This window comes from Medicago sativa, chromosome 2 (assembly GCF_051527215.1).
Source record: "Medicago sativa cultivar Bolivia chromosome 2, Bolivia_mono, whole genome shotgun sequence".
In the NCBI taxonomy this organism is placed as follows: domain Eukaryota; kingdom Viridiplantae; phylum Streptophyta; class Magnoliopsida; order Fabales; family Fabaceae; genus Medicago; species Medicago sativa.
Genome location: NC_140750.1, coordinates 70,096,604 through 70,122,667, shown reverse-complemented (window position 1 = coordinate 70,122,667; position 26,064 = coordinate 70,096,604). Strand labels below are relative to the sequence as shown.

The 26,064-nt window shown below is 33.0% G+C and overlaps 3 protein-coding genes, 1 long non-coding RNA gene and 3 pseudogenes across 6 annotated transcripts; 2 read left to right on the top strand and 5 right to left on the bottom strand.

Annotated features, from left to right (window-relative positions):
• Nucleotides 1-128: 128 nt before the first annotated feature.
• LOC146950207 (ABSCISIC ACID-INSENSITIVE 5-like protein 1) lies at nucleotides 129-3,217 on the bottom strand. Of its 2 annotated transcripts, XM_085746141.1 has the most exons (5): nucleotides 2,934-3,217; nucleotides 1,140-2,807; nucleotides 748-819; nucleotides 603-632; nucleotides 129-495 (listed from the first exon to the last, which is right to left on the bottom strand). In XM_085746141.1, exons 2-5 carry the CDS (start codon nucleotides 1,926-1,928, stop codon nucleotides 409-411), a joined length of 978 nt encoding a protein of 325 aa, XP_085602267.1. In that variant the 5' UTR covers nucleotides 1,929-2,807; nucleotides 2,934-3,217; the 3' UTR covers nucleotides 129-408. The 2 variants fall into 2 exon arrangements, with proteins under 2 accessions (XP_085602267.1, XP_085602266.1); XM_085746140.1 differs by having other exon boundaries at nucleotides 1,140-3,217.
• A 2,992-nt stretch (nucleotides 3,218-6,209) lies between these two features.
• Nucleotides 6,210-8,415, bottom strand: LOC146950206 (uncharacterized; annotated as a pseudogene).
• A 285-nt stretch (nucleotides 8,416-8,700) lies between these two features.
• LOC146950205 (uncharacterized) lies at nucleotides 8,701-9,989 on the top strand. Its single transcript, XR_015027462.1, has 4 exons — nucleotides 8,701-8,787; nucleotides 8,879-9,102; nucleotides 9,176-9,846; nucleotides 9,975-9,989. It is a non-coding gene; the product is annotated as an uncharacterized LOC146950205 (long non-coding RNA).
• Nucleotides 9,990-12,332: 2,343 nt separating this feature from the next.
• On the bottom strand, nucleotides 12,333-15,649 carry LOC146950204 (uncharacterized). The gene is made up of 5 exons (XM_085746144.1): nucleotides 15,478-15,649; nucleotides 15,146-15,337; nucleotides 14,404-14,615; nucleotides 13,769-14,030; nucleotides 12,333-13,534 (listed from the first exon to the last, which is right to left on the bottom strand). Exons 1-5 carry the CDS (start codon nucleotides 15,559-15,561, stop codon nucleotides 13,175-13,177), a joined length of 1,110 nt encoding a protein of 369 aa, XP_085602270.1. The 5' UTR covers nucleotides 15,562-15,649; the 3' UTR covers nucleotides 12,333-13,174.
• A 1,508-nt stretch (nucleotides 15,650-17,157) lies between these two features.
• LOC146950203 (uncharacterized) lies at nucleotides 17,158-20,016 on the bottom strand. Its single transcript, XM_085746145.1, has 5 exons — nucleotides 19,853-20,016; nucleotides 19,146-19,399; nucleotides 18,452-18,663; nucleotides 17,739-18,000; nucleotides 17,158-17,648 (listed from the first exon to the last, which is right to left on the bottom strand). The coding sequence occupies exons 2-5, from the start codon at nucleotides 19,395-19,397 to the stop codon at nucleotides 17,358-17,360; spliced, it is 1,017 nt and encodes a 338-aa protein (XP_085602271.1). The 5' UTR covers nucleotides 19,398-19,399; nucleotides 19,853-20,016; the 3' UTR covers nucleotides 17,158-17,357.
• Nucleotides 20,017-20,877: 861 nt separating this feature from the next.
• LOC146950202 (cyanidin 3-O-galactoside 2''-O-xylosyltransferase FGGT1 pseudogene) lies at nucleotides 20,878-21,889 on the top strand (annotated as a pseudogene).
• Nucleotides 21,876-25,746, bottom strand: LOC146950201 (cyanidin 3-O-galactoside 2''-O-xylosyltransferase FGGT1 pseudogene; annotated as a pseudogene). Its single transcript, XR_015027461.1, has 2 exons — nucleotides 23,925-25,746; nucleotides 21,876-23,394 (listed from the first exon to the last, which is right to left on the bottom strand). The product of XR_015027461.1 is annotated as a cyanidin 3-O-galactoside 2''-O-xylosyltransferase FGGT1 pseudogene (transcript).
• Nucleotides 25,747-26,064: the final 318 nt, after the last annotated feature.

Sequence of the window (26,064 nt, the reverse complement as noted above, 5' to 3'; positions counted from 1 at the left end):
AAACAAAATCAATTCTACTTTAAATCATCCAAACATCATAAAATCAATTCTACAACCTCTAGAATCACTTTTAACCCTCTAGAATTGAAACCAAATAGATGCCGAAATAGTTGCTGTGGGCCAAGGGATTTTGATCTAACCCGCAAGGAGATGACTTATATCCTTCAAAGTCGTGAGTTCAACTCTCATGCCGGATGTGATAATTTATAATTCTTTGAATTTTTCTTTTTTGTCTTTGAAATATTTATTAGCTATGTATGCAGCAGAATAATAGCAGAATTCACATGTCTGTATTTTTTCAACTGTCCATATATCTAAATGTACAACAAAAGCAGAATTTCTGAGTACAGACACATTATTTACTTCTCATTTATACTCAAATTGTCAAATCTTGTCATTGAGGCTTGTTCACCAGGTTGTGCTTATAGGCCTTCTCATTGCTCTTAATTTTTGTGCGCCCTTTTGAGCCTTTGTTGAATGCTTTCGTTGCAAAAGCTGTAGCAATATATAATAATAAACAAACATTCACAATGATGTTAGTAATATTAGCCCTTGTTATATAAATATCAACTTATATTTGAAACATATAATCAATCACTTACCTCTTGTTTCCTCTTGGTCTCAGCTTCAGCCTATTTCATATTTAAATAGAAATATATGTTAAGCATCAGAAGACATAAACCATGAAGAAAAAAAAACAAGAAATAAGAAAGAAAGAACAGAATATTGAATTTCAGTATTGTTTACCAGAACTTGTTTTAGATTTTCATTCTCTTCTTTTAGCAGATTCAGCTCTGCCTCTAGCTCTAATGTATATGCCTGCATTGCAAGATATTTTTTTATAGGCAAATGTTAGCAACTAGTTACCAAGGTTTGTACCAGACATGATATGGCGGTCAAATGCTGTTAAGGCAACCTAAATTGTGGTCACAGACGTATATTTAAAACCTTGAGCTTAATGTGAATCATAAAATGCAGGTTTTAAAAAAAGGTCTGTGACCGTGATCGAGGCTGAACCTGTCGCATTCGACCATAATTTATTGCGAAATCAAGAATTGTGAAGCCACAGCGAAGGTAACTGCAACTTTAAACCTTACATAGAACTATAACAAAGAGTGGAGTATGATGAACACAAAAACCTGTCTTCTTGCTCGAGAACGAGCAGCCGATTCACGATTTTTCAACATTCTACGTTGCCTTCGCTCCACTACAACATCAGGAGGACCCTCAATTATCCTCTTCCTATTACTACACCCACTTGATTCAGTCAAGCTTTGACATTTCTCCACAGCACATTCCTTCACTCCTAAGTTGTTATTCAGTGACAACATTTGGTATGTTGCAAGACCATTTCTAGACACACATTGAGTAGAAAATCCCATTCCCATTGAAGGCCTCAAACCATAACAACTTGCAATATTCAATGGTCTCATATTACCTGAAACATTGCCATTATGATTCTTGAATGGCAATGCTGATGATTGTTGTACTACTCCAGCTTTTACTAAGAAATCCTCCAAACTCATTTCTCCAAGTGTTTGTTGCTTCTTGAGTGTCTCGCTTCTTTTAAGGTTATTTGTTTCTTTGAATTGTGGTTGGTTTTTATGAATCTCAGACCAAACTTCATCCACAGTTTTCTTCCAAATTGGAGGAGGGACAGAGAATGAATTACCAAGTTGTTGGGAAACGGTGTGTTCCGTTGTTGCAACATTTTTAGCATTTTGAGTTTGAGTTGTAGCTTCGTCATTAGAACTCCATATGCTGGCAAGGAATTCATCCATGTTGAGGGAACCAAAGCTCTTTCCACTCTTGCATTGGAACTCATCAAGGGTGAGTGAGAGTATTGAGTTTTGTTTGCTTGGTTGAGAAAATGTAGCTTCTGCTTGTTCTTGCAATGGAACCTCTTGATCTAATTGTTGTAGAGCCATGGATGCCTATGAAAATCCTGATTTTTGAAAGAAAAAAAAATCAACGACCATTATTTATTGTAAAAAAAAAATTCTTGTTTTTCGGCTAATCCAGTGCGGTAATTAGGGCTTTGACATCAGTAGGTGCCTCAAGGTATCCTCACATTTTAAGTCTTTTGAGCCCGTCAAATTGACAGAGGAACATCCATTTTTTATACGGGTGTCAACAAATGGGCGACTCCAAGAATTGAACTTAGGTTCTTTTTCTGGAGAGAGTGTATTACCAACTCCCTCAACACCATATTGTTAAAAAAGAAAATTAAGCAAATAATCGATGTGTAATTTGAATGATAAGAAATTAAATCTGATAAAGTAAAAACAACAAAAAACTAAATTATGGACAATTTAAAAGACAATTGTAAATGTCATGAATAATTACGAAATGGATGGAATGCAGTCAATATTTTTTGCCATTGTAATTTCATATGTAAGTTGAAGATCAGATGGTTATGATTTATGATTTTATGTTGTATTGTAAATCAGAGTTTAGAATTTGAAACAAAACCGTCCAATCCGCGCACTGTGACTGCAGTCAATCCAACAATCCGCGTTCACCAAGTGCAGTGACGCGCAGTCAATCCAAATTCAAATAATTCTTTAAATAATTAAGATAATGTAAATGGATGCAGTTGCATTTCTTAGTAATTACCAGTTGCATGCAACATGCAAACATGAATATGAATGTGATTCACATGAAAGAATCAGATTATGCTAAAAGATAGAAACAAATTCATATATTAATGAACTTCAAAAGCAAAAATAAAAGCACATAGTTATGAAAGAGAATATTACAGATGAGATAAGTATCTGAATATAGAAACAACAATATGGATGTGAATTCTGATGGAAAAGAAAAAGATGAGAAATATTTAGATTAATTGGAGAGAGATTATGAATAAGGTAAGACCTACACTAGATGAAATGAGAGAGAGGGAAAGGACATAAAGTGTACAAAGACAGAAGTACCATATTAAATCAAATGTTTGTTGTAATTGAGAATGTGGTACCCTTTTTAGGGATCAGTTATGAGTCTTTTGTTGACACGTTTTGTTGTGCATGCAAAGAGTAGTACTCTACACTGCCAGTTAAGTTAACCATTGTAACCGTGTGGTTGGCTAATTGTCTTGGTTTACTTTTGCTGACGTTTTTAATTTACCAATCAAGCATTAGGAATGCAGGATTGTAGTAGAAATATATTCTTTGTTTGGGAGATAAAAAGGGGTTTGGAATTGTGTGAATTTAGAGATGGAAAAATCATGGTGAAATTTATTGTACTTTATGAAAGATAAAGATAAAAGAGAAATGATAGAGATGAATATATGAGAGATAAAAGAAAGTCATGGTGACTACGTAATCCTAATCCATAAAAAAGTTAGATAAAGAAGTTGAGTTGAATTTAGATGTACCAAAAAAAAAGACAAGTTGAGTTGAGATATTCAAATTATTTGAAAAAGTAAAATTATACTAGCTAACATATAGTATAAACTTAACTTAGTCACTTGTAATTTTTTTTTGAGTCAATTTAGTCTTTTAAAAAAGAAATAGATAGTCTAACTTAGAAAATGACAATTTTGTCATTGAGAGTGTAACACGTCAATCAAAATAGATTGATTTGTCTCTTAGCTTGCACGATGTGATACGTTAAATGAATGTGACAATTTAACGTAAAATTGAGTTGAGTTGAGTTGAGATATTCAAATTATTTGAAAAAGTAAAATTATACTAATATATAGTATAAACTAGAGGTTTAACGGTTCGGTTTGGATTGGTTTTCAGTAAAAAAAATGTCCGAACCGATGAAACCTTCATCGGTTTGGATTGGTTCGGTTTTCACTGTTTTTTAAAAAAGAAACTGAACCAAACTATTCGGTTTGGTTCGGTTTGGATTAGTTCGGTTGATCGTTTTATTTAAAGATACAATTAAAAAAAATCATATTTTCACAAAATATTTCATAGAACTCTGTATCATTGTATTTCATATTTTGTTTTTTCATGTTCTCTATTTTTCAAACAACTTTTTATAACTAACCTTATTCAATATTTCATACATATAATCCAAGATTCATTGATCCATCATTCTTTAAAAACAACTTCATCAAACCCAAATATTTCAATCATTCATGATCCATACATGCATCATTCATCAACAAACACAAAAAATTCATAATGAGTATAAATCAATGACATAAACATGATAAAATTAATCAAGAGATGAACGATCTCAGCGGTGACCGGTGGTGATGAACAATAGGTTTGATGTGGTTGACGACTAGGGTTTCTTTTTTAGTAGAAATGAAAGAGTCTGACTGATGGGATGAGATGAAGATGAGAGAAAGTGAATGGATTAAAAAGTATTTTATGTTTAATTTTGGGCCTAACCATAAGTTTGTGTGAGGTAGGATATATAATATTAGTAAAATAAGGATTGTGGTTATCATCGGATTGGTTCATCGGTTTCACGGATCTCGAAATGAAAAACCATGAACCAAACCAAACTAGATCGGTTCGGATCGGTTTCAAACCGAACCAAACATGGTAGGATATTTTTTCGGTTTGGTTCGGTTTAAACTTTCGGTTTCGTTGGTTTTGTTCGAACCACTTACACCCCTAGTATAAACTTAACTTGGTCACTTGTAAAAAATTTGTGAGTCAATTTAGTCTTTTAAAAAAGAAACAAGTCAAATTCAGTCTAGAAAATGACAATTTTATCATTGAAAGTGTAACACGTCAATCAAAATAGATTGATTTGTCTCTTAGCTTGCATGATGTGACACGTTAAATGAATGTGATAATTTATATGAACTATGTAAGAGAAATAAAATTGCTTGATATGATTTTGTTGGGTAAAAGCCTAAATGCTACTATGCCTTTAAAATTTGGGAAAGAAAAAATAACTCTTAGAGTGTATTTGGATGAGGGAATGTTTTGAGGGAATTCAAATATTTCGAGGTGAATTCTATTGTTTGTATAATAATTTGAAGAATTTTTTTTTTTTGAAAGAATTTTGAAGAATTTTTAAAATGATGGAAATTTATGAAGTATTTTGTTCAAGTTAAATTTAGAGAATTTCAAAATTCTTCATTGTTATAATTTTTCAAATTTTGCATTTTGGTCCTCAAATTTCCCAAAATTTTCAAATTGACCCCAATAGTTTTATAAAAATTGCAATTTGACCCCTTAATTTTTTCAAAAATTATAATTTGATCCCTCAAATGTTTTGATATTTGCAAATTAACCCTAATTTCAATTTTCAAATTTGGCCCCAAAAAAGTAAAATTTATGAAAGTTGCCATAAAATGATGACAATGATTTTTTTTTTTATTACTTCATCCAAACAAAAGTATTGAGAAATGAAAGTAATTTAATTGAATTATTTGAATTGCCTAGAATTCTAAATTCTTTAAAATTTCTCAATTACCTCATCCAAACACACTCTTAGAGTGTTTTTGGATGAGAAATATTTTGAGGTAATGTAATTTTTTAACGGAATTCAAATTCTTTTGAATAAATTTCTTTGTTTGTGTGATTAGTTCAAAGAATTTTCAAATTAATCCCTATAAACTTTAAAAAACTGTAAATGACTCCTATAAGTTTTCAAAAGTACAAATTGGCCCCCTCAAAATTTCAAAATTTACAAATTGCCCCTATTTTTCAATTTTCAAATTTGACCCTAAAATTTTTAAAAAATTATAAAAGTAGCCAAAAGATGATAACAATGGAATTTTTTATTACTCTATCCAAAATAAAACATTTAGAAATGAATGTATTCAATTGAATTTTGAATTCCTTAAAATTCCAAATTCTCTAAAATTTTCAATTACCACATCTATACATAATCTTGGACTTTTTTTAGCAAAATTATAAAGTCGATTTCATTGTTAAAGACATGGCAACCGAAAGTGGTATGAAGTTAATGTTGATTGCTACGTTAAAAGAGACTTTTTCTTACGAGCTTATACATATTTTACCAATTTATTTCAAGTTTAGTTTATACGCCCATAGTTGATTTTTCTCAAGTATGACCCTTGATATCTCATTGATAACAAAATTATTTTGATGTGTATTCTTCAATTGCTATCACACGCCATAAACTAACTTCACACAGCAATGATACAGAGTTTCAACTCTTGAGTTTCAAGACTTAGATGGCAATGGCGTGAAATGCTTGGTAGTCTCATGTTTATCACAAGGTACCACACCAATAAGAAAAAAATCAAAAGACTAAACTAAAAGGGGTATATAGATGAAATGAAATAGTTTTCCTGAATGCAATTTATACACATTGGTATACACCTCTTTCCAACCCAATGTAATGTATACAATTGATACTATCCTAAAAAAAACTCAACAATAAGGAACGAAACTCATCACTTAGTAGATCTAAGTGAAATTTATACAAAAAATGTACAAAACTGTAATAGAGAATACTCTTTGAATAGCAAAGATGATCTAGGTCTATATGCTTGATTTCATGGTCCAAGTAAAAGTGCCCTCAAAATTGAATCACACATGCCCTTATAGCATAAAATCAAATGGCCACCATCTGGAACTTCATAATATTGTATCCAAGGTAGGTTCAATGAAAAAAATCTTTGGAGTTCAGAGGGCACAATCTTATCTTCATATCCTTGCCAAATATGAAATGAACTTCTTCTGTGAGGGAATGGATCCCTTGTCTTCATTGGATCGAATTCCCATTTTCCAAAAGCCACCCTCCAATCATCACAAAGAGTGTAAAAAACAGCCTGGTCCCTTAACTTGTTCTACAAGTCAGAACATATCATGGTTAGTAGAATTATATTTACATTAGAAACTTATTACAACATACTATAACAATGTAAAAAAACAAAGATGTTTAATCAGATTTCATATGGTGGTATCATGTCCTAATATTAATTTTTAAGCACTGGTTGGGACATTCGTTTGAATTTTCTTTCTTGCATATTGGTCAAGCTACAAATAGTAGCTTGTGGATGGCCGCACATCAGAATTGATCGGACCACGGTTCCAAATAAACACTAAAGAGTCATATATGATTATACATCTCTCTAATTTACACTATCAGTAAATAGTAATTAAATTTTCATAAGACATGCAACTTTTTACCTTTGAAAACATTTCGAACTTTGAAAGTGTCTTCAAAACATCAATATCATTTTTGGTGAAGAATGGTGGATTCTTTTCAAAGGCAATAGTAACTGAAGGGAGCCACATTTGAGTCACATACCAATGCAATAGTCTAGGACAGTAATTTGCAAACCAACTTGTCCACATAACAGGTTTCCTCCTATAAAGCCTGCACAAATTTGACTTTGATCGTAAAGATTCTAAACCACGCATACGATTGAGTGTAATTTATTGACAGCGTATCAAAATTTAACTCAACTTAAAAATGTATTGAGTATTGTAATTTACCTGTGAGGAAAGTAGTTTACACAACTCCAAGTAGCACATGAACCCATAGAGATTCCAATTACATAAAACTGTTCTCCAATTTGAAGCTGATCAGCCAGTTCTTGAATGTCAAGTACTTCACTTTTCATTGAACAGTTGGGGTTCGGATCACTTTCTCCATATCCAGCTCGGTCATATTGCACAAAGTATATACCTAATTCTTCTATTATAATTCCTATGTGAATCAACATCATTCATGTTTATTCAGAATTCAGAAATTAAACAAATAATAATTCATGCTGAGAAAGGAATACTACTAGACACTCATGTTTGTGTGCAAGTGTTTCTTCTAATCTGCGCAGTTCTTGATCTTTGGAGAAATTATGAAAACAACTTATTACACATTATTTCCATATGTTCTACAAGATAACTAATAAAACAGCTTATAGCTTATTTGAAAACAATTTTACTTTATATTATCTTCTACTTTAAAGATAGTTTATAAATAAGCACTTATGCTACAACGGCTTAATGAAGATGTGTATCCAAACAAGAAACATAGCATTTTCATTTTTTTTGGAGAGAGAGAGAGAGAGATTATTACTTGAGATGCTGGAAAATTCATCTCTTTAGAGCTACCAAAACCATGCACAATGATGATCTTGTATTTTGCTTTGTCCTTAGGGAAGCCTCTCTCAACATAAGCCAATTGCACAATGGTTCTTGGTGAAACCTCTTTTGAATCAACATGCTTTGGAAAAATCTTAGTCTGAAAAACCAAGATAACAAAAAAAGAGTAGGTTTAGATAGCATTTTTTCAGCACAATGATGACATAGATACATGCAAGAAAAAGAGTCTTACATGAAAGAACCTTTTGAAGATTTCCTGTGTCTGATGAACTTGTGGAATCAAAGTTAAAAGATTGAGATAGTGACTTGTTCTTTTCATCTTCTTCTGTATTATGAATCTTACATGAAAATTTTCTGTGCATCAATGGAATGAGGGAAGAATTTTGATTATAGTACTTGAGTGCTTCATCTGTTGAAAATCTTATCAAGGAATATCTATAAAGGTAGGTTTTCATGAAACAACTATCAGTATAAGTAATTATAGTTAGTTATTTGAGTTGTTATAGAAGTTAGTTAGTTAGTTATGTTGGGAAATGTGTGCATAATTTCTCTATATATGTAAACTCAAAATAAACACCAAGTAAACATGTAAAATAACACATATGGAATATGGAGCAGAATTGGGCTGCCCCGCACCAGCCCATAAGAGAAAGATGATTGAACGGTGTTATTAGGACATATATATTCGTTCACATCACAGAAGCCATCACATAAGCAAACCCTAAAAAAAATCAATTTCTTCGTTTTATCGCAAACAAACAAACAAACCCCTCAAAAATCAATCAATCAATCAAAGGTAAATTTTCTTGTTTGTTTTATCAATTACTCGATTGGTCCAATTTGTTGTTGGTTTGATTGATTTGTAATTTGTTGTTGTAACTTTGCAGAGAGAGTTGTTGGATAATGGATGAATGTGTCGGTGACAAAAGAAGCTTAAGCTTTGCTGAAAGCTGCTTGTTTTTTGATGAAGAGTCTGATAGACCTAAAAGAAGAAAAAATATCGATCTGGGTTTTGAATCTAGGTTTAGTGGTAAACGTTTCGGTTTGACAAGAGCTCAACGGAAGGGTTGCCGTTCTTTCGTTGAACTTTCGCTGAAAATGATGAATGAAGGTAAGCATGAATTTGTGGTTTTTTTGTTGTTGTTGTTATTGAAAAACTCTATTTTATTTAATTGTGCGTGCAGGTCAACTCATCTCTATGAATCCACAGAGAATGCAGAAGAAAACTAACAAGAGATTCAGATTGGACTCTTTTCTTGTTGCACAAGACACTCAAAAACCAAAGAATGTCTCCTCAGAATCTGATTGCTCCAACTAAAGCCCCTCTCAGGACTTCATTACCATTTTGAAGTGTTGCGATGGAAGCCGATACCCAAGTGAATTCTCTATCATTTGAGATTACCTCGCCATCCTTTTTTTTTTTTTTTTTTTTTTACTTCTTTTGCTTTATTTCAAACTATTTTCACAATTGTTATCTGTTGCATGAGCATAATGAATTGGTGGAACAAGTATACAAGTTCCAACTGATTTTTTGTACCGTGCATTATGCATCATGTATCTCTACAAGTATTCAATGCATTATGTCTAACTACTACCAGTTCCATATAATTCTTGCTTTAAAAGTTCGAGAGAAAATTTCTACTGACGGTTCCATATATGGCTTCAGCTCTACCATATATGGAAAATTTGATTGTATCGCAAGGACAGTGCATGTTTAAAATTTGATGTCATAATTCAAAACAGAACCTGTTGCAGGCTTTTTATTCAAAATTTGATGAACCTGTTTGTGGATGAGATAATGCCTTGGAGGAACCTTCAGATCAGAGTCAAACAACAGGCGAAAATTCTGAAATAGGTGAGAATTCTGACTTTTATAAGAGTTGGGCTGTAGAATCTCTTCCTGGTATTTTGAAATTCTTAAAGCTGGACTGCGGCGAGAAGTTATCAGTACAAAAATAAATAATGAAGTTTATGGCTGTTCAGGGTCTGTTCACTGCATCTCTTGGCATGAAGTGACTTCATTTGAGTTGCTCAAGAAATTTAGGTGGCCAAAATTCAACTGATCAATAGCTGAAACGTTCTTATTTTGGTTTAACTTTAAATTCTGTTCAATTTGAAAATTCTTGAATTTTGAAATATTCTTTAAGTTCCAACTGACTGCTGCAATACTATCCGAGATATCATCCATCCGCAACAAAAAACCAAAGTTCGGTCATTTTACAGTAAATAAACAAATCAGAGACTATGGAAAGAATTTAGTATTCCATATATGTCAGATTATTGCAGCACGAATCCGAATGCTCAGATTGTTTTAATAGGACATATATCATCCACCAGATAACCTTTTGAGCCATGATGATTGAAAATCCTTTTTCATAGCATCTATTAAATTTCCAAAAATGGTTAGAGACCCTTGCTTTGCAGGTCAAACACTGAACTGTTTAAGCAGCATAAATTCTTATTTTCAGGGGACAATTAGGTACTTGTCAATCGCCATTGTTCTGATCAAACAAAATCAAAGTAATATTCCTTGTTGTCAAATACGCAACAGCGCTATAGCGCTGCCACTATATCCACTATTCGACAACATTTTGTACTAAATAGCGTATCGTGGAACAATAGTGGTTTGTCTAAATACGGCTATGCTATAGCAGTATAGCGTCACTATCTGTTATTTAACAACACTTGTAAAATTTACATATATTTCCCAACTAGGATGAATTAGAAACCAACATTATCAAACTACTTCATTATTATCAAACACTTGTTGACAATTTGAAATAGTTTTCCTGTGGTGTTATTTGAATCACTTAACAAACGACTGAAGGCAATTTATACACATTGATATAACCTATTTCCAACCAACTAATGTATTGTATACAATTGATATTATCCTACAAAAACTCAACAACAAGGAATGTGGCTCATCACTTAGTAGATCTAAGTGGAATTTACAAAACAAATATGCACAAAAATGGTATTACAGAATGTATTGTTAGAAAATAGAATTCATCTTTGAATAGCAAAGATGATCTAGGTCTATATGCATGATTTCATGGTCAAACTAAAAGTGCCCTCAAAATTTCCTCATACATGCCCTTATAGCATAAAATCAAATGGCCGCCATCTGGAACTTCATGATCTTGTATCCAAGGCAGCTTCTTGGTAAAACCTCTTTTGAATCATCATGCTTTGGAGAAATCTGAGTTCCCACATGAACCTTTGTCTGAAAAACCATAACAACAAAAAATGTGTAGGTTAAGATAGGTTTTTTTCAGTACAATGATCACATAGATATATATGCAAGAAAAAGAAGGCTATATAAAAGTGAACAGTCTTACATGGCCGAAACTTTTGCAGATTTTCTGAGTCTGATGAACTTGTGGAATGAAAGTTAAAAACTTCAGATAATGACTTATTCTTTTCATCTCGTTTTCTTCTTTGTCCTTAAGGAAGCCTTTCTCAATGTAAGCATGGTGCCTCCCATCTCTGAGTCTGATTCTTGGTAAAACCTCTTTTGAATCATCATGCTTTGGAAAAATCTTTGTCTGAAAAACCTTGATAACAAAAAAAGGGTAGGTTTAGATAGCATTTTTTCAGCGCAGTGATGACATAGATACATGCAAGAAAAAGAAATCGATATAAAAGTGAATTGTCTTACATGACAGAAACTTTTGCAGATTTCCTGTGTCTGATGAACTTGTGGAATCAAAGTTAAAAGCTTGAGATAGTGACTTATTCTTTTCATCTTCTTCTGTATTATGAATCTTGCATAGAATTTTTCTGTGTATCAATGGAATGAGAGAAGAGTGTGGATTCTTCAGTACTTCATTTGTTGAAGTTGAAAATCTTGTAAAGGAATATCTATGAAAAGGTGTTCATGAAACAAATCAGTATAACTACTTATAGTTAGTTAGTTTAGTTGTTATAGTGGCAGTTACATTAGTTAGTTAGTTAGTTATGTTGTGAAATGTGTGCATAATTTCTCTATGTGAACTCAAAATAGACACTAAGGCTTTGTTTGCGAGTTTGGAGGGGAGGGGAAGGAGGGGAGGGGAAAGGAAGGCTTTGAGGGGTGGAAAATATGAGGGAAAATGGAGAAATCTTTCAAAAAATTTAAAAGAGTGGTTTTTTAGAGAATGATAAATCAATGCATATGATTACTATATTTTTAATTTTAAAATTAATATAACAACATAGATTAAATTTGAAGAATTCATATAAACCCTCCGAAACCCCCCAAAACCCTCCTCCGATACAATTTTTTAGTTCCCCCAAATGAGGAGGGTTTAGTATTATGAAGAAAAGTTAACCCCCCAAAGCCCTCCCCTCCCATTTTCCTTTATTTTTTCCACTTGCTCATTCCTTTTTTCCAAGCCTTCCCCTCCCTTCCCCTCCAAACTCGCAAACAAAGCCTAAGAGAAAATGTAAAATAACACACAAGAAATTTTTTAGCCTAACCTTCTCAATGTGAGCAAGGAAAACCCACGAGACCCCATAGGCCTCTTACATATTGGTTCACTATTTTTCTCTCGGAACGACTATTCAAGGCTCAATATTTTTGTCTCAACTCTCTTTCTACGAGTGAAAATCGTGCTTCATTTCTAATTGCTCCATCTTGCTTTGCTGAAACCTCTATTTACAGAGGAAATGAAACTAGAAGAACTCAAAAGTTCAAAGAGAACTGCAAGCTATAAGGCTGTGCCATGGGAGAATTTGTGCACCTTCACATTTAATGCACCTTAAGAAATTCATTTTAGTTTATGGATATCCTTTGAAAGGTTCCATCACAGTGCAATTTTTTTTCTTTTTATTTGTTGAAAATTGCTAAACTTTTATATGGTTTGTCACATTGGAACTTCAGTTTCTATTCATATTGTTCACCAAATGTAATTTTTTTTGTACTTGTTTAAACTTAAGACTTGGTATAAATTATTTCTTCTGTTATGATAGAATACTTTTTTGCCAATCACAGTAGAAACTTTCTTTGGACTAATACTAATGTAGTTTATACTTTATACAATTCTCCTAAAAAACCTGTTAACAATAAACATATTAAATTATGAAATCACAAAAAATTAAAAAATAATAAACTACTTATAAAATATTCTCCAACACACTTTTTTTTAACACATCTACATGAATTTCTTCCAATAATGAATAAATGAGAAAAAAAAAGTGTGCTAGATAGTTTCTTGATAGCATTCATCTTTGAATAACAAAGAAGATCTAGGTTTATATGCATGATTTTCTTGACCAAGTAAAAGTGCCTTCAAAATAGCCTCACATAAGCCCTTATAGTATATAATCAAATGGCCACCATCTGGAACTTCATGATATTGTATCCATGGTAGCTTCCCTGAAACAAATCTTTGGAGTTCAGAAGGCACAACTTTATCTTCATGTCCTTGCCAAATATGAAATGAACTTTGTTTGTGAGGGAATGGATTGCTTAGCTTCATCGGATCAAATTCCCATTTTCCAAATGCTACCTTCCAATCATGTCGAAGTGTGTCGAAAACAACTTGTTCCCTTAATCTGTCCTGTATGTAGGAACATAACATGATCAACATTACCTTCATAGAGAAGTTACATTCACATAAAACATGTTCTTCAATTTCAAAATATGCATCGAAATCTAGACTGTCCGATCTCTATCCAACATTCACTGATGTGCCGAGTGTATAAATGCATTGGATAACTTACTACAGACATTTTCATCAGCAGAGATTATTTTACCTCAAAAATGACTTTCTCAAGATGAAGAAATTTGTTACCTTTGAAAACATTGGGAATCCAGGAATAGTCTTCAAAATATCTATATCATTTTTGTTGAAGAATGTTGGATTTTTTTCTATGACAGCAGTTGAAGGTAGCCACTTTTGAGTCACCCACCAATGCAATAGTTTAGGACAGTGATTTGCAAGCCATAGTGCCCATTTAATAAGTCTCCTCCTATAGTCCTCTCTTATCAAACTCCCAGGGAGAGATGGCCATCTATAGTTGATAACTGGTGCTATTAGTGCCAACCCTGCAAGCCTGCACAAGTTACTCTTTTTGGTAAGCTTTGGATTAAGTTTTTAGTAAACAATCATTTTGGTCCTAAATCATGTGAGACGATGGCATATAATCGTTGAATGTATCAAAATTACAAAAGAATCCTCAAACTCATCTGTTGTAAGTCATTAGTACTAGAATTAGTTCCTTGATAAGTTTCAACCATGAATTACTAAAAGAAAACACACTCGATGATATTTTTGCAATTTCGATATATTCAGGAATTATAAGGAAAATGACTTACATTTAAGGACCAAAATGACGATTTACTCTGAAGTTAATAATATAACTAAGCCAAAGTGGAAAAAATTAGAAATACATATTTTGAGTATTGTAATGTAATGTCTTTATTTACCTGTGTGGCAAATATTTTAGACAACTCCAGGTAGCATATGAACCCATTGAGACTCCAATTACATAAAAATTGGCTCCAATTTGCAACTGATCAGCAAGTTCTTCAATGTCGAGGGCTTCACTTTTCAGTGAACGTTTGGGATTTGGATCACTTTCTCCATATCCAGCTCTATCATATTGTAGAAGATAAATTCCTAATTCATCTATCAATTCCTATGTGAATCAGTCATATCACAGTCAGAATATAATTTTGATACACTGTCAGTGCAAAAAGTTTTACACTATCAAAAAATCTCTACCAATTATATCTGCTAGCAAGGAATACCAATATACTCTTGTTTGTGTACAAGTGATACTTCTGATTTGTGCGTAAGTTCCTAATCATATTGAACCTGTTCCAATTGTTTCATTTCTTCAAAGCCAAATTTTCATTTTCACTCTAATGAGTAGTACAATAGTACACCTACTAAAGAATTTCTTTCTATAGTATTATGCGATGAATTTAATTCATATACACTGACAGTGTAAAGTTTTTTACACTGACGATCAATTATAACCATAAACGTTTGACTTTAACCATAAACACTTCTAAATTCATGCATACCAATGGTTGTGATTTGTCAACAATCTAACAATTATTAACACTGACAGTGTATCAAAATTAATCTCTTACACTAATTAGATCTAAATCCAAAACATAAAATGTTCAATTCATTTAAGCAATAGAGATTAAGTTAAATTACTTGGGGTGCCAGAAAATTCATCTCTTTAGAGCTTCCAAAACCATGCACAATGATGATCTTGTATGTTGCTTTATCTTTAGGTACACCTCTCTCAACATAAGCAAGATGTCTACCATCTCTAAGTCTAATTCTTGGTGAAACCATAGAAAAATCATCTGTTGAATCATCTTGATTTGGTGAAAGTTGAGTTCCCTAATAAAACCATAAAGAAAAATGAATAAAATGCATCTTAAAAATCATTTTATATATTTTGCATAATGATCACATAGATATGTAAGAAGAACAAGAAGAAAAAAAACATATAATTAATAATACTAAGATGTTTTTGTTACCTGACAGAAACCTCTACATAATTTACGTGTCTGACCTTGTTGATTTTCAGTTATAAGCTTAAGAAAATGTCTCATTCTTTTCATTTTCTCAATGAATTATGGACCTTATTACAATAGACTATAGTTTTTATATGGGAGCTGAATTTGGCTTCTTCAATATTTCTTCTACCTTAAAAATAAAAATACATAGAAGTTTGTATATATGTGTGTGTTTCTTCTTTACATTCTCATTTTGTTAATGACTTCTTTATGTTATTTCATTTTGGAGGGATATCCTTTAAAAGGTTCCATCAGCTAGGAGCATCTTTTTTATGTATATTCTTGCCAATTGTTAACTTTTTTGGTTATTTGTCAGATTAGAACTTCAAATTAAAAGCTACTATATTAGATTGGTTTCCTAATCTTTATATATTATATACTTATTTCAACTTAGGATTGTGTATAAGTTATTTCAACTCGTAATTATTAGTCTGATTATGATGTTTTTAGCTGATGTATTTTAATTTTGATTGATGATTTTTATTTTATTTTTATGATGAAAGATGCATTTGAATTTTTTCTTTTTTTGTAGTTGAGATCAATTTAAATGGTAACCCAAAAGTAAAAATGAAAATAAAAATATTTTAATTCTTTGTTAAAAAAAATAGTACTTAGAATTTTTGGCTAATTGGGGATTTTTGTATAAGTAGCAGATTATTAATGATTTTGCTGTCATTTTTACTCAGGCCCCACAATGACATAATTGTTCCTGGGTTTATACCCAGATGTATTAGGAATATTCTTTTTTGTGTTTGTGTGTGACCCTAGCATTCCTCTAAGTATTAAAAGTATTCTCTGCAGTTAATTTGATTAAAAGTATAAAATCCTAAAATGTTAATTTGATTAAAAGAGAAACGAAATTAATTAAAAAAAAGTATAAAATCTTAAAATTTACGGTTTTTGGTGTCAAGTTTTTGCGTCAAAATAACAATTTGTATAAGAAATGATAATTGAAAACAAAAATCGACACAGACAACATAGTTGCCGGTGTCTCAAATTAGCATTTTTAATAATTTTGTAGTTGATTTTGGATTTTGTGCAAGATCCACATTGTTTTGGAATTTGGATCCTCTCGTGTCTTTTTTATTCAGTCATCTCTCATTTTCCTAATTATGGGTTCATTGATCCACATAGAAGAATGGAAAAACATAGTAGTACATAAAAAAGAGAAGATAGCTTTTATTATGCTTTGTATCACCTAATTTGTTGCATACACTGTATAAAAAACATAGCATATTAATTAACTTTGACTAAAAAAAAATATCAATATTAATTTATGTGAACTTTTGCACACTAGACTACTATCTTACATTACTAATGAATATTATATATTGTCTTTGTTTATTATCAGAAAGAAGTTGAGCACATTGGACTAATATCTTATCTTATCTCATAAATCCTTCAAAAATCTTATCTCATAAAATAACTACTTATAATAGCACCTTACGTATAAAACTCACCAATATCTCTGTTATGTTTATACGCAAAGAGACAGAATTTTTTCTTCAATTATTTTCTTATGGAACAAGAAATCTCCATAAGGCCATTGCAGGAATAGGAAATCATAGATGAGTGTTAAGTTAGATAACTTCTGTAGCTATGACCAGGCATCATACAAAAGTGTAAATTCACTAAAATGGATTTGAAAATAGGAAAAATCTCCAATTAAAACATTGGCTCACAATTCAATAGTTTAATTATTGTTTGTCAAAAAAATAACTTACAATCTCTTATAGAATTTACAAGCTAAGTAACTACATAGCATGGACATGCACAAGACTATAAGTAGTGTAGACTAGTAGTTTTCTACAGACACTATATATCATATGATATGAAATACCTTATGAAAGTATAAGTGCTCTAATTATGGATTCACAATGATTCTTCTTAAAGATAAACAGATGACCTCCGTCAGGAAGCTCGCGATAATGAATCCACGGAAGTTTGTGTGAGATGTAGCGGTTCAGCGTATAGGGAATGATCCTGTCTTTAAACCCTTGCCAAATGTGGACTGTACCATCATTCTCAGGGAATGGATTACTTATCTCAGTTGGACCAAATTCCCACTTTCCAAAACCAGCGATTATGTCTCGGTGTAATGATTCATATTGACCTTGCTGAGTTATTTTCTCCTGAGTTATTAGCAAATAGAAATTTATATTATCATGATTCATCAGTGTCAAAAACTGAATGCCAATGGCAATGACAAATAATAGAGCTACCTGGCCGGTGTCTGGAGCTTCTGAGAGGCTCTTGAGGATCTCGACATCATCAGAAGGGAACATTTCAATATTTGTGAAACTCAATGAAGGGAACCATTTTTGAGTCATCCACCAATAGAATAACCAAGGAGTGTAATGTGCAACTCGAAATGTCCATTGGTCTGATTGAGGGAGCATTTGAAATGCTTCTCTTGATAGATTATCAGGAAAAGATGGCCACCAATAATTTACAAATGGAACTACCAAGGCTGCTCCCAATAATCTGCCAAACTATGTTATATATTATTGACAGTTATGTAATTAGAACAACATAAATTGCACAAATTTTGCGACAATCCGGGAACTCTAAGTAGTTAAAGCATTTTAAATAGGTATTTACGTTTAATATATGGTTAATGAACATGCCAGGTGTTAACTTCATTATTGCGATTTTGGCGTGATCAACCACAAATTTCAGTTTTTAAATCTAGATGTAGTTGAACACCTAAAAATGACGGTTAACCATGTCGAAATTTGTGGTTAATGAAGTTACTTCGATGGTTAATGAGTTTCGACACTAGTATATCCATTAACCATCTACTAAACGTAATTAACTACCTATTTGAAGTGTATTAATCACTTTAAAAGTTATCTAAATTTGGTTATACAAAAATTATTTCTCTATTATTGAGAGCTGTAAGCAAAATGAAGCTACAAGTGAGAAATTAACATGCCTATGTGGAATGTATTTTAGGCAGCTCCAAACAGAGTAAGCTCCCAATGACATTCCAATGATATAGAATTTTTTCCCAATCTGCAATTTATCTGCTAGTTCTTGAATATCATATGCTTCACTCTTCACTGAACGTGATGGATATGGATCACTCTCACCGTAACCTGCTCTGTCGAAGTGGAGGAAATATATCCCAAGATCATCAATAAGTTCCTACATAAGAGCAAAAACATAATGGTTATGTTAAAAAAAAATTGTAAAGTTATTCAATACACTGCAGCACATTCACATAGCACTCATCTGAGATTATATACCGACATAAGCACTCGTGACTCGTGAGACTATTAGGGAGAGCTTATCGAAACAACTTATGAAAGTTGTTTTTAGCTTACTTCCGAAAGTCCTCCATGATAGCTTATGAAAACAGTTTATAGTTTACAAGAAGATAATGTTACTTTATTTTAGCATATGTCACAGAAACAGCTTATACATAATCATTTACATGATAAGGGCTTAAATAAGTTGTTTATCCAAATAGGGCATATAAGATTGGAGCGTATCTTGATGCTACTCACCATTCGTCAACTTTCTCTGAAAGATTTAAGATTTCCAAAAAAATTAGCAAGCATTACTAATGGCATATAACTAAACTAAAGCAGACATAATAAGAGTAAATAAAAGGAGCAAATTCTTACTTGAGAAACAGGCAAATGTGTATCTTTAGAATTGGCATATCCATGAACGACAATGATTTTGTACCTAGCTTCTTCCTTTGGAAAGCCGAACTCCCGGTAGGCCAAATGTCTCCCATCACTGAGTTTCACTCTGGGCGAAGTAACTGGAGGACCATTAATGGATCCACATGTTTTCGGTGGAGGCGGCTTTAAGGCCATATAAGCCCACCCTATGAGAATCACCACCACTGCGACTGCTATTCGATTAATCATTGCTGAAAAAAAAAAAAAAACAGGACTACCAATCATCATCATCAAGATAACAATGTAAGTACAGTTTAATGGAGCAATATAAACTGTATTTCTGCATTTTGTATCCACACCGGTCAGTATTATGGTCGAGACTCGAGAGCATTTAATAACTTCAATAATTTAAACAGCAAGGAACAGAGAAAAAAAATAGCATAGCCAGATGTAGACCATATACTTTTGATTTAAAACAATAATTTTCACATATGATTCAAACTTTCTATTGTGCCAATTTTATGCTAATCTTATATATTGTACTACATAAGAGTTGAGTCTTAAAATTTTAGAATTTATCATATATCTATGTCTAGTAGAAACAGAAAGTAATAATAGGAACATATTGGGAATCAAACAAAACAGAAAACTCAACCTGTAGTTTAATTTCTAACTTCAGAATCATCAAAGCAAAGAGAGTATACCTTTTTACAAACTCTATATAACTGCAATTGCTTTCAAAAGCTGTGGATGTACATCTGTTCACCCTTGGTTCTGTTGTAGGAGGAATAGAGAGAGATAGTGTGTGTGTGGGGTTCAGATGATAAAGAGGAAAACAGGTGCAATATGAGAGAGGACAAACTCTCTTGAGAAAAACATAATGGCTAGTAACACTCACTCTATAACACTCTATTTTCAACAAATTTTCTTTATTGTATAAAACTGAAGTAGGTCCTTCCATTTTGGAAGGTCCCACATAACATGGTGTGACCTCACCTGCATAAATTTTACCTAATAAAAAGGCAAGTGTTGAAAATAGTGTTATAGATAGGGTTGACATCACTTCCTTTCTTACTATTATTAGATGAAAAAAAAAAAAAAACACATGGATTTAAAACTTGCCACACCAAAGAAGGGATGGGGCCAAAGTGAAAGGCCTTTCCTAACCAACATTTTTCCTATATTAAGCTGAACTTTATCCCATACCTTATCTTGAAAATCTTGTTATAATTTGCTAAAGACAAATTATAAATGTATCATCAAATAATTTTACAAGTTCAAATACATATTTACGACAGTGTTTACGTCACACGATAAGTTTAAATAAGATTTTTTAAACAGTTCTTAGGATCTCCTTCAAGATATCATATGGTATTTAGTATTTTTTTCAAAGGAGTAAAAAATCATCAGAAACCACAGCGTAAGGCAAAGTTACCAATGATTTCTGCAGGAACTGACAATAACACGACGATTGTAGACTTTTGAAACCGGTCGCACAGGTTGACACAAAATCATAGCTTAATCAGATAATTGGTATATAATGTACTGGATTTGACCAATCACATATTATAGGGTTGATGATGAATCTTCTTAACCAATGCTTTGTTCAATAATAGATTGATTGCTTTAGCTACTTGTTAATCTATATCACAACTAGTACATCCTAATTCAGCAATAGGTTTCTAATAATCAAACTTCTTGTTCATACTGTGGATGTCCATGACATGCCATTCAAGTATTTTCCCACTTTTGGGTTAATATTTCATGAATTCTAAATTAGTGGAGTTTGTTTCTTGTTTTTAAGATCAAAGAATGTTTTGAATTCGTTGCACATAGTAATGTTTCCATGGTTTTCTATGGGACACTTCACCCCATATTAGCCAAAAGGGGACACAAAATATCATTCATCATCCCTAAAAACATACTCAACAAGTTACAACATCTAAACCTTCATCCAAATCTTATTAACTTTTTCCCTATCACAGTTTTCATGTTAATGGCCTTCCTCATATTGCTGAAACTACTTCAGATGAACCATTTTCTTTGTTCCCATTTATTGCTACAGCCATGGAATGGAACAAACAGATAAACAAATTGAACTTCTTTTGAAGGAGTTAAAGCCAAAAATAGTTTTCTTTGATCTCCAATATTGGCTCCCAAACATAACCAGAAACCTTGGCATCAAAAGTCTCCAATACATGATATTGGGTCCAACATTACAAGCTAACATTGGAAATATACAAAGACAAAACCAAGGAAGAGTTTGGCAGTGGACAGTGGTGTTCTATTCTATGACCGCATTAGAATAGGAACAAACTTGTCAGATGCAGTATGTTTCAAAGGTTGTAGAGAAATCGATGGGATATATGCTGACTATCTTCAAACTGTTTATGGAAAACCTGTTCTGTTTTCAGGTCCTCTTTTACCTGAGCCACCAAACGGGTTGCATTGCATGGCTTAAGGGATTCAAACATGGTTCTGTGGTTTATTGTACATATGGAAGTGAAAGTCCATTACACGTGTAAGTTCGTGCTATTGTCACGCCATGGTTCGGATCATATCATGAATGCAAGAGTAATGAGTACAAAGTTCAAGGTTGGTGTAGAAGTTGAGAAAGGTGATGAAGATGGGTTGTTTAGTGTTTACAAAAGAAAGTGTGTGCAAAGCTGTGAAGGATTATATTACAGGTTATCAATACACATAATTTTTTATATGAATCCAATCAGATTGATCAAAATACACATATTTTTTATTGAACCCATATACTCATACAACAATATATTACAATTGCATACAGTTTCTACTAATTAGAAAATCACCTGGTTAATTCTTGAAGCTTCTCACAGAAATCACGGCTTAATAAGAGGTTCATCAATTTATCATGATTATTCCTAACTTCTCTGCCAATCTCATTCTCAACATCCATCACAATTTTCACAGCTTCACAAACACTTTCCTTAGTGAACAATCCATCTTCTTCACCCTTCTTCACTTCAACTCCAGCCTTCAAGTCCCTACTCATAATCTTAGCATTAATGATATGATCACTGTCTAAATGTGGCATCAACACCATCTGACAGTTATTTATAAACCCCTCTGTCAACGAACCAGCCCCATGAAACAACCAACAGACGAGTGTTCCAAAATCAATTGGTGCTGTATCCATCCACTATGAACAATCCCTTTTTCCTTAACCCTTTCTCTAAACCCTTCTGACAAAGCATCTTCGACCGTCTCAAACCCAACAAGAGGTTTAAGAATTGCCAAAAATGGATAACCTGTTAACTCTAGTCCTAACAACAATTCATGAAACTGATCTTGTGATAATTTTCATTCACTTCCAAGTGCACAATACACTAATGAACCATCTTTAAATCCAGCCAAGAACCCCATTTTTCATCTAAAGTATTTTTAGGTGGTTCAGGTAAAACAGGTCCTGAAAGAAGAACAGGCTTACCAAACTCTTGTTCTATGTAATCAACATAAGGCCCTTCAATATCTCTACACCCTTTGAACCCAATTGCATCACTTAAGCTCAAACCATTAAAAAGCCTATCATAAAAAAGAACTCCACTTCCAAATTCAAAATTTCTTTTTAAAGCAAAGAACTTTGCTTCATGAGAATAAAGATTAAAAGATGAAATAGGGTACCCTTTTGGGGGTATCATAAGATCAAATTCAGTCAAGTTTATACCTTTACACATCCTTGCTGGTGATGTAGTATATGACATTGTTGCTGGACTAACAATCCAGTATTGAAATGATTTAATTCCTAAATTTTGAGCAATTTTTGGTGGCCAAAAGGCAAAATCAAAGAAAACCATTTCAGGGTTTAGTTGAGTGAGAAGAAGTTCAATTTGAGGTTGTGTTTGATCCATAGCTGTCATGATGAGTGGAACTAAAGAGAAAGAGACATCTGAAGTGGTTTCAGCACCAAAGGGTAGGCCTTCAATGTGAGGAACATTGAGAGGGTAAAAGGTGATAAGGTTTGGGTAAAGGTTGAATTTTTCCAACTTGGTTTGTGTTTTCTTGGGGATGAAGAAAGAGATTTTGTGTCCCTTTTTGGCTAATTTGTTTGACAGGTGAAGATATGGAATTAGGTGTCCCATTGCAAACCATGGAAACATTGCTATGTGCAAAGAAGAATGTGGATCCATGGCTGCTATTTTCTGAATTACTTATCAATGTCTCTCTGCTTATAAGGTCTATATAAAATACAGGGGGGTTCTGGCTCCTATAGCATAATCTACAAAAAAATAAAATTATTAAGTATTTAATAATCACAACTATCCTTTGAAATTATTGGATTTGTCGTTTTCAAATTCAATTTTAATCTTTGATTTTGCTATAAGGGCTGTTCATGACAAAACAGGTATGCAGGGAAAAGGGAAAAGGGTATGCAGTACTCTAGAATTTTAATCTTCAATTTTCGTGTTAACCCTCCAATTCTCACGGAAAAGGGTATGCAGTACTCTAGAGTTCGGTCGGGAGGTCAGTAATGATCAATAATTGTTTCACCCAAGACTGAACTCAAGTTCTCTAACCAATTCGTCCTTGGTGGAGTGGAGCTCATAAATCCTAACCACTTGAGTCTAATTACTTGATTTGATGTAAAGTTTTTACAAATTGATTTAATTAAATTTTATCATGAGTCTTAAATATATTTTATTTCAATTTTATGCTAATCAACAGAAAACTCAACCTGGTTTATAAACCATTTCAATTACTACTAGTTTAATTTCTAACTTCAGAATCATCAAAGCAAAGAGGGTATACCTTTTTACCGATTCTATGTAACTGCAATTCCTTTCAAAAGCTGTAGATGTACATCTGTTCACCCTTGGTTCTCTTGTTGAAATAGAGAGTGTGTGTTTGGGGTAAAAATGATAAACAAGAAGACAAGTGCAATATGAGAGAGAGAAAACAAAGAGGACAGACTCTCTTAAGAAAAATATATTTGCTAATAACACTCTCTTTTGAACAAATTCTCTTTATTGTATAAAACTGAACCATTTCGTGAAGGTCCCCGCATAACGTGGTGTGACCTCGCCTACATAAATTTTATCTAATAATAAAAAAGTCTGTGTTGAAAAGATAGTGTTAAAGAGAAGATTGCCATCACTTTCCTTTCTTACTATTATTAGATGAAAAAAACCAGATTGATTTTAAACGTGCCACACACACCAAAGAAGGGATGGGGACCAAGTGAAAGGACTTTCCTACCCAACTTTTAAGCTGAACTTTATCCCATACCTTATCTTGAAAATCTTGTTATAATTTGCTAAAGACTTTCGAAACCAGCTGCACGAATGTGTGACAATCATAATAAATTCTTAAGTTTCTCACCGTGTAACTGGGAATTTCTTGTGGGATACTCAACAGTTCAAAGGCAAGAGCCATCTTCTTACTGTGAAAATCAGTCGACTCTATATTTCATTGTCTTCGATATCTGGTCTAGAAAAACTTGATTACGTTCAGGTTCATATTCCTCCAACTTCAACTCAGACACAACCTCCTCCAACTTAGATAGAACATTTTGATCATACCCCACATCCATGGCCTTCCACATGAGGAACTCATGAACTTCACCATCCTCGTGAATCGAGTTGTATCCAGGAATTTTTCTCACTCGCCCTTTTTTGGCACTGAAAATATTCAGGTGGAATTTTTAACCGTAGTCACTTCATCCGACTACCTTCTTTGGCATAGATATTTGAGAAAAGAACATAACAACTTGAATCTTCTGGAGCCAATTCTAGAGCTTGCAATGCAGCAGTTTTCCCCATTACAAAGGTATTGTCCCTCAAGCTAGCACTGGGAATATTCTTCCAAAGCAAAACATCAGACTCGAAAGGCATTTCGCGTGTAATCCAAAGTGCCTCTTCTTATCAACCTGCTCTCGCAATAAGGTCAATAATGCACCCACAAAGACTTAAAAGCCGTAAGAAAGTTATATCATCCGACTTAAATTCTTCCCTTTCCAATTCTAGAAAAAGCTCGATCGCTTCATGACCCGGTCCATGTAAATCAAGTCCAGAGATCAAGGAATTCCAATCCTCAACGTTCCTTCAGTTATAAATGCTTCTAAATACACTATAAGCATTTTCTATCTGGCCACATTTAGCGTACATGTTAACAAGTACTGATCCAATAAAACTAAAACAATGATGTATTTTATTATTAAACACATAAGTGTGTATCCATTTCCCTTCCTCAACAAAACCCAATTCAGCAATTGAAGCAAGCACACCAACAATAACGGGGGCAGCAGGTCAAATCCCTAAACCCAACATGTCTTTAAAGAAGCTCAAACTTTATAACACCGACACTTCTGATCGAAAGTGTGTCTGGTGTCCAACATGTGTCGGTGTCAACACTGACATATGTGATTACATTCATTTATGTCATTTTCTAAAATTACTATTGGTGTTGATCTGTGTGTCGCGTCCGTGCATGTGCTTCATATACCTCAAACATTTTCATTAGTTGATGATTAAAAACAAAAACAAAAACAAAAACAAAAATCATATTTGTCCATGTAACCACATCTCTTACACTCATAGCCATAAAAACCTCCTCGGCAGGCTCACATTTCCCACTTTTCCCTTACCCATCAATCATAATAGCATTACAAGAAACAGCATCCCTTTGAGGCATTTCATCAAACACCTCACGAGCCAAGACAATTTCACCAGCCCTCAAGTAACTCTGTAAGCAGAGTTCCAAAAGATCAAATCTCTAACAGGCATTTTACCAAACACTGATCTTGAAGGGTTAATCAAACCCAATTCCAAAGACATGGGAATTGTGAACTATTGAGTTGGTGACTAAGGGTCCGTCTAGAATGACTTATATTTGAGCTTATCTAAGGGACTGTTTGGGAAAACTTATAACAATTTTTACGAGCTTTTTACGG

Bases quoted from the DNA above. Each gene is read 5' to 3' on its own strand.
- LOC146950207 (XM_085746140.1), bottom strand. From the start codon at position 1,928: ATGGCTCTACAACAATTAGATCAAGAGGTTCCATTGCAAGAACAAGCA. The intron at 820-1,139 runs GTTTTTGTGTTC...CTTGCAATGCAG, and splicing joins GTTCTCGAGCAAGAAGACAG to GCATATACATTAGAGCTAGA. The intron at 496-602 runs GTAAGTGATTGA...ATATTGCTACAG, and splicing joins AGACCAAGAGGAAACAAGAG to CTTTTGCAACGAAAGCATTC.
- LOC146950204 (XM_085746144.1), bottom strand. From the start codon at position 15,561: ATGAAAAGAATGAGACATTTTCTTAAGCTTATAACTGAAAATCAACAA. The intron at 14,616-15,145 runs GTAATTTAACTT...TGATTCACATAG, and splicing joins TGAATTTTCTGGCACCCCAA to GAATTGATAGATGAATTAGG. The intron at 13,535-13,768 runs GTAACAAATTTC...TCCTACATACAG, and splicing joins GATTCCCAATGTTTTCAAAG to GACAGATTAAGGGAACAAGT.
- LOC146950203 (XM_085746145.1), bottom strand. From the start codon at position 19,397: ATGATTAATCGAATAGCAGTCGCAGTGGTGGTGATTCTCATAGGGTGG. The intron at 18,664-19,145 runs GTAAGAATTTGC...GCTCTTATGTAG, and splicing joins CACATTTGCCTGTTTCTCAA to GAACTTATTGATGATCTTGG. The intron at 18,001-18,451 runs GCATGTTAATTT...ATAGTTTGGCAG, and splicing joins CTAAAATACATTCCACATAG to ATTATTGGGAGCAGCCTTGG.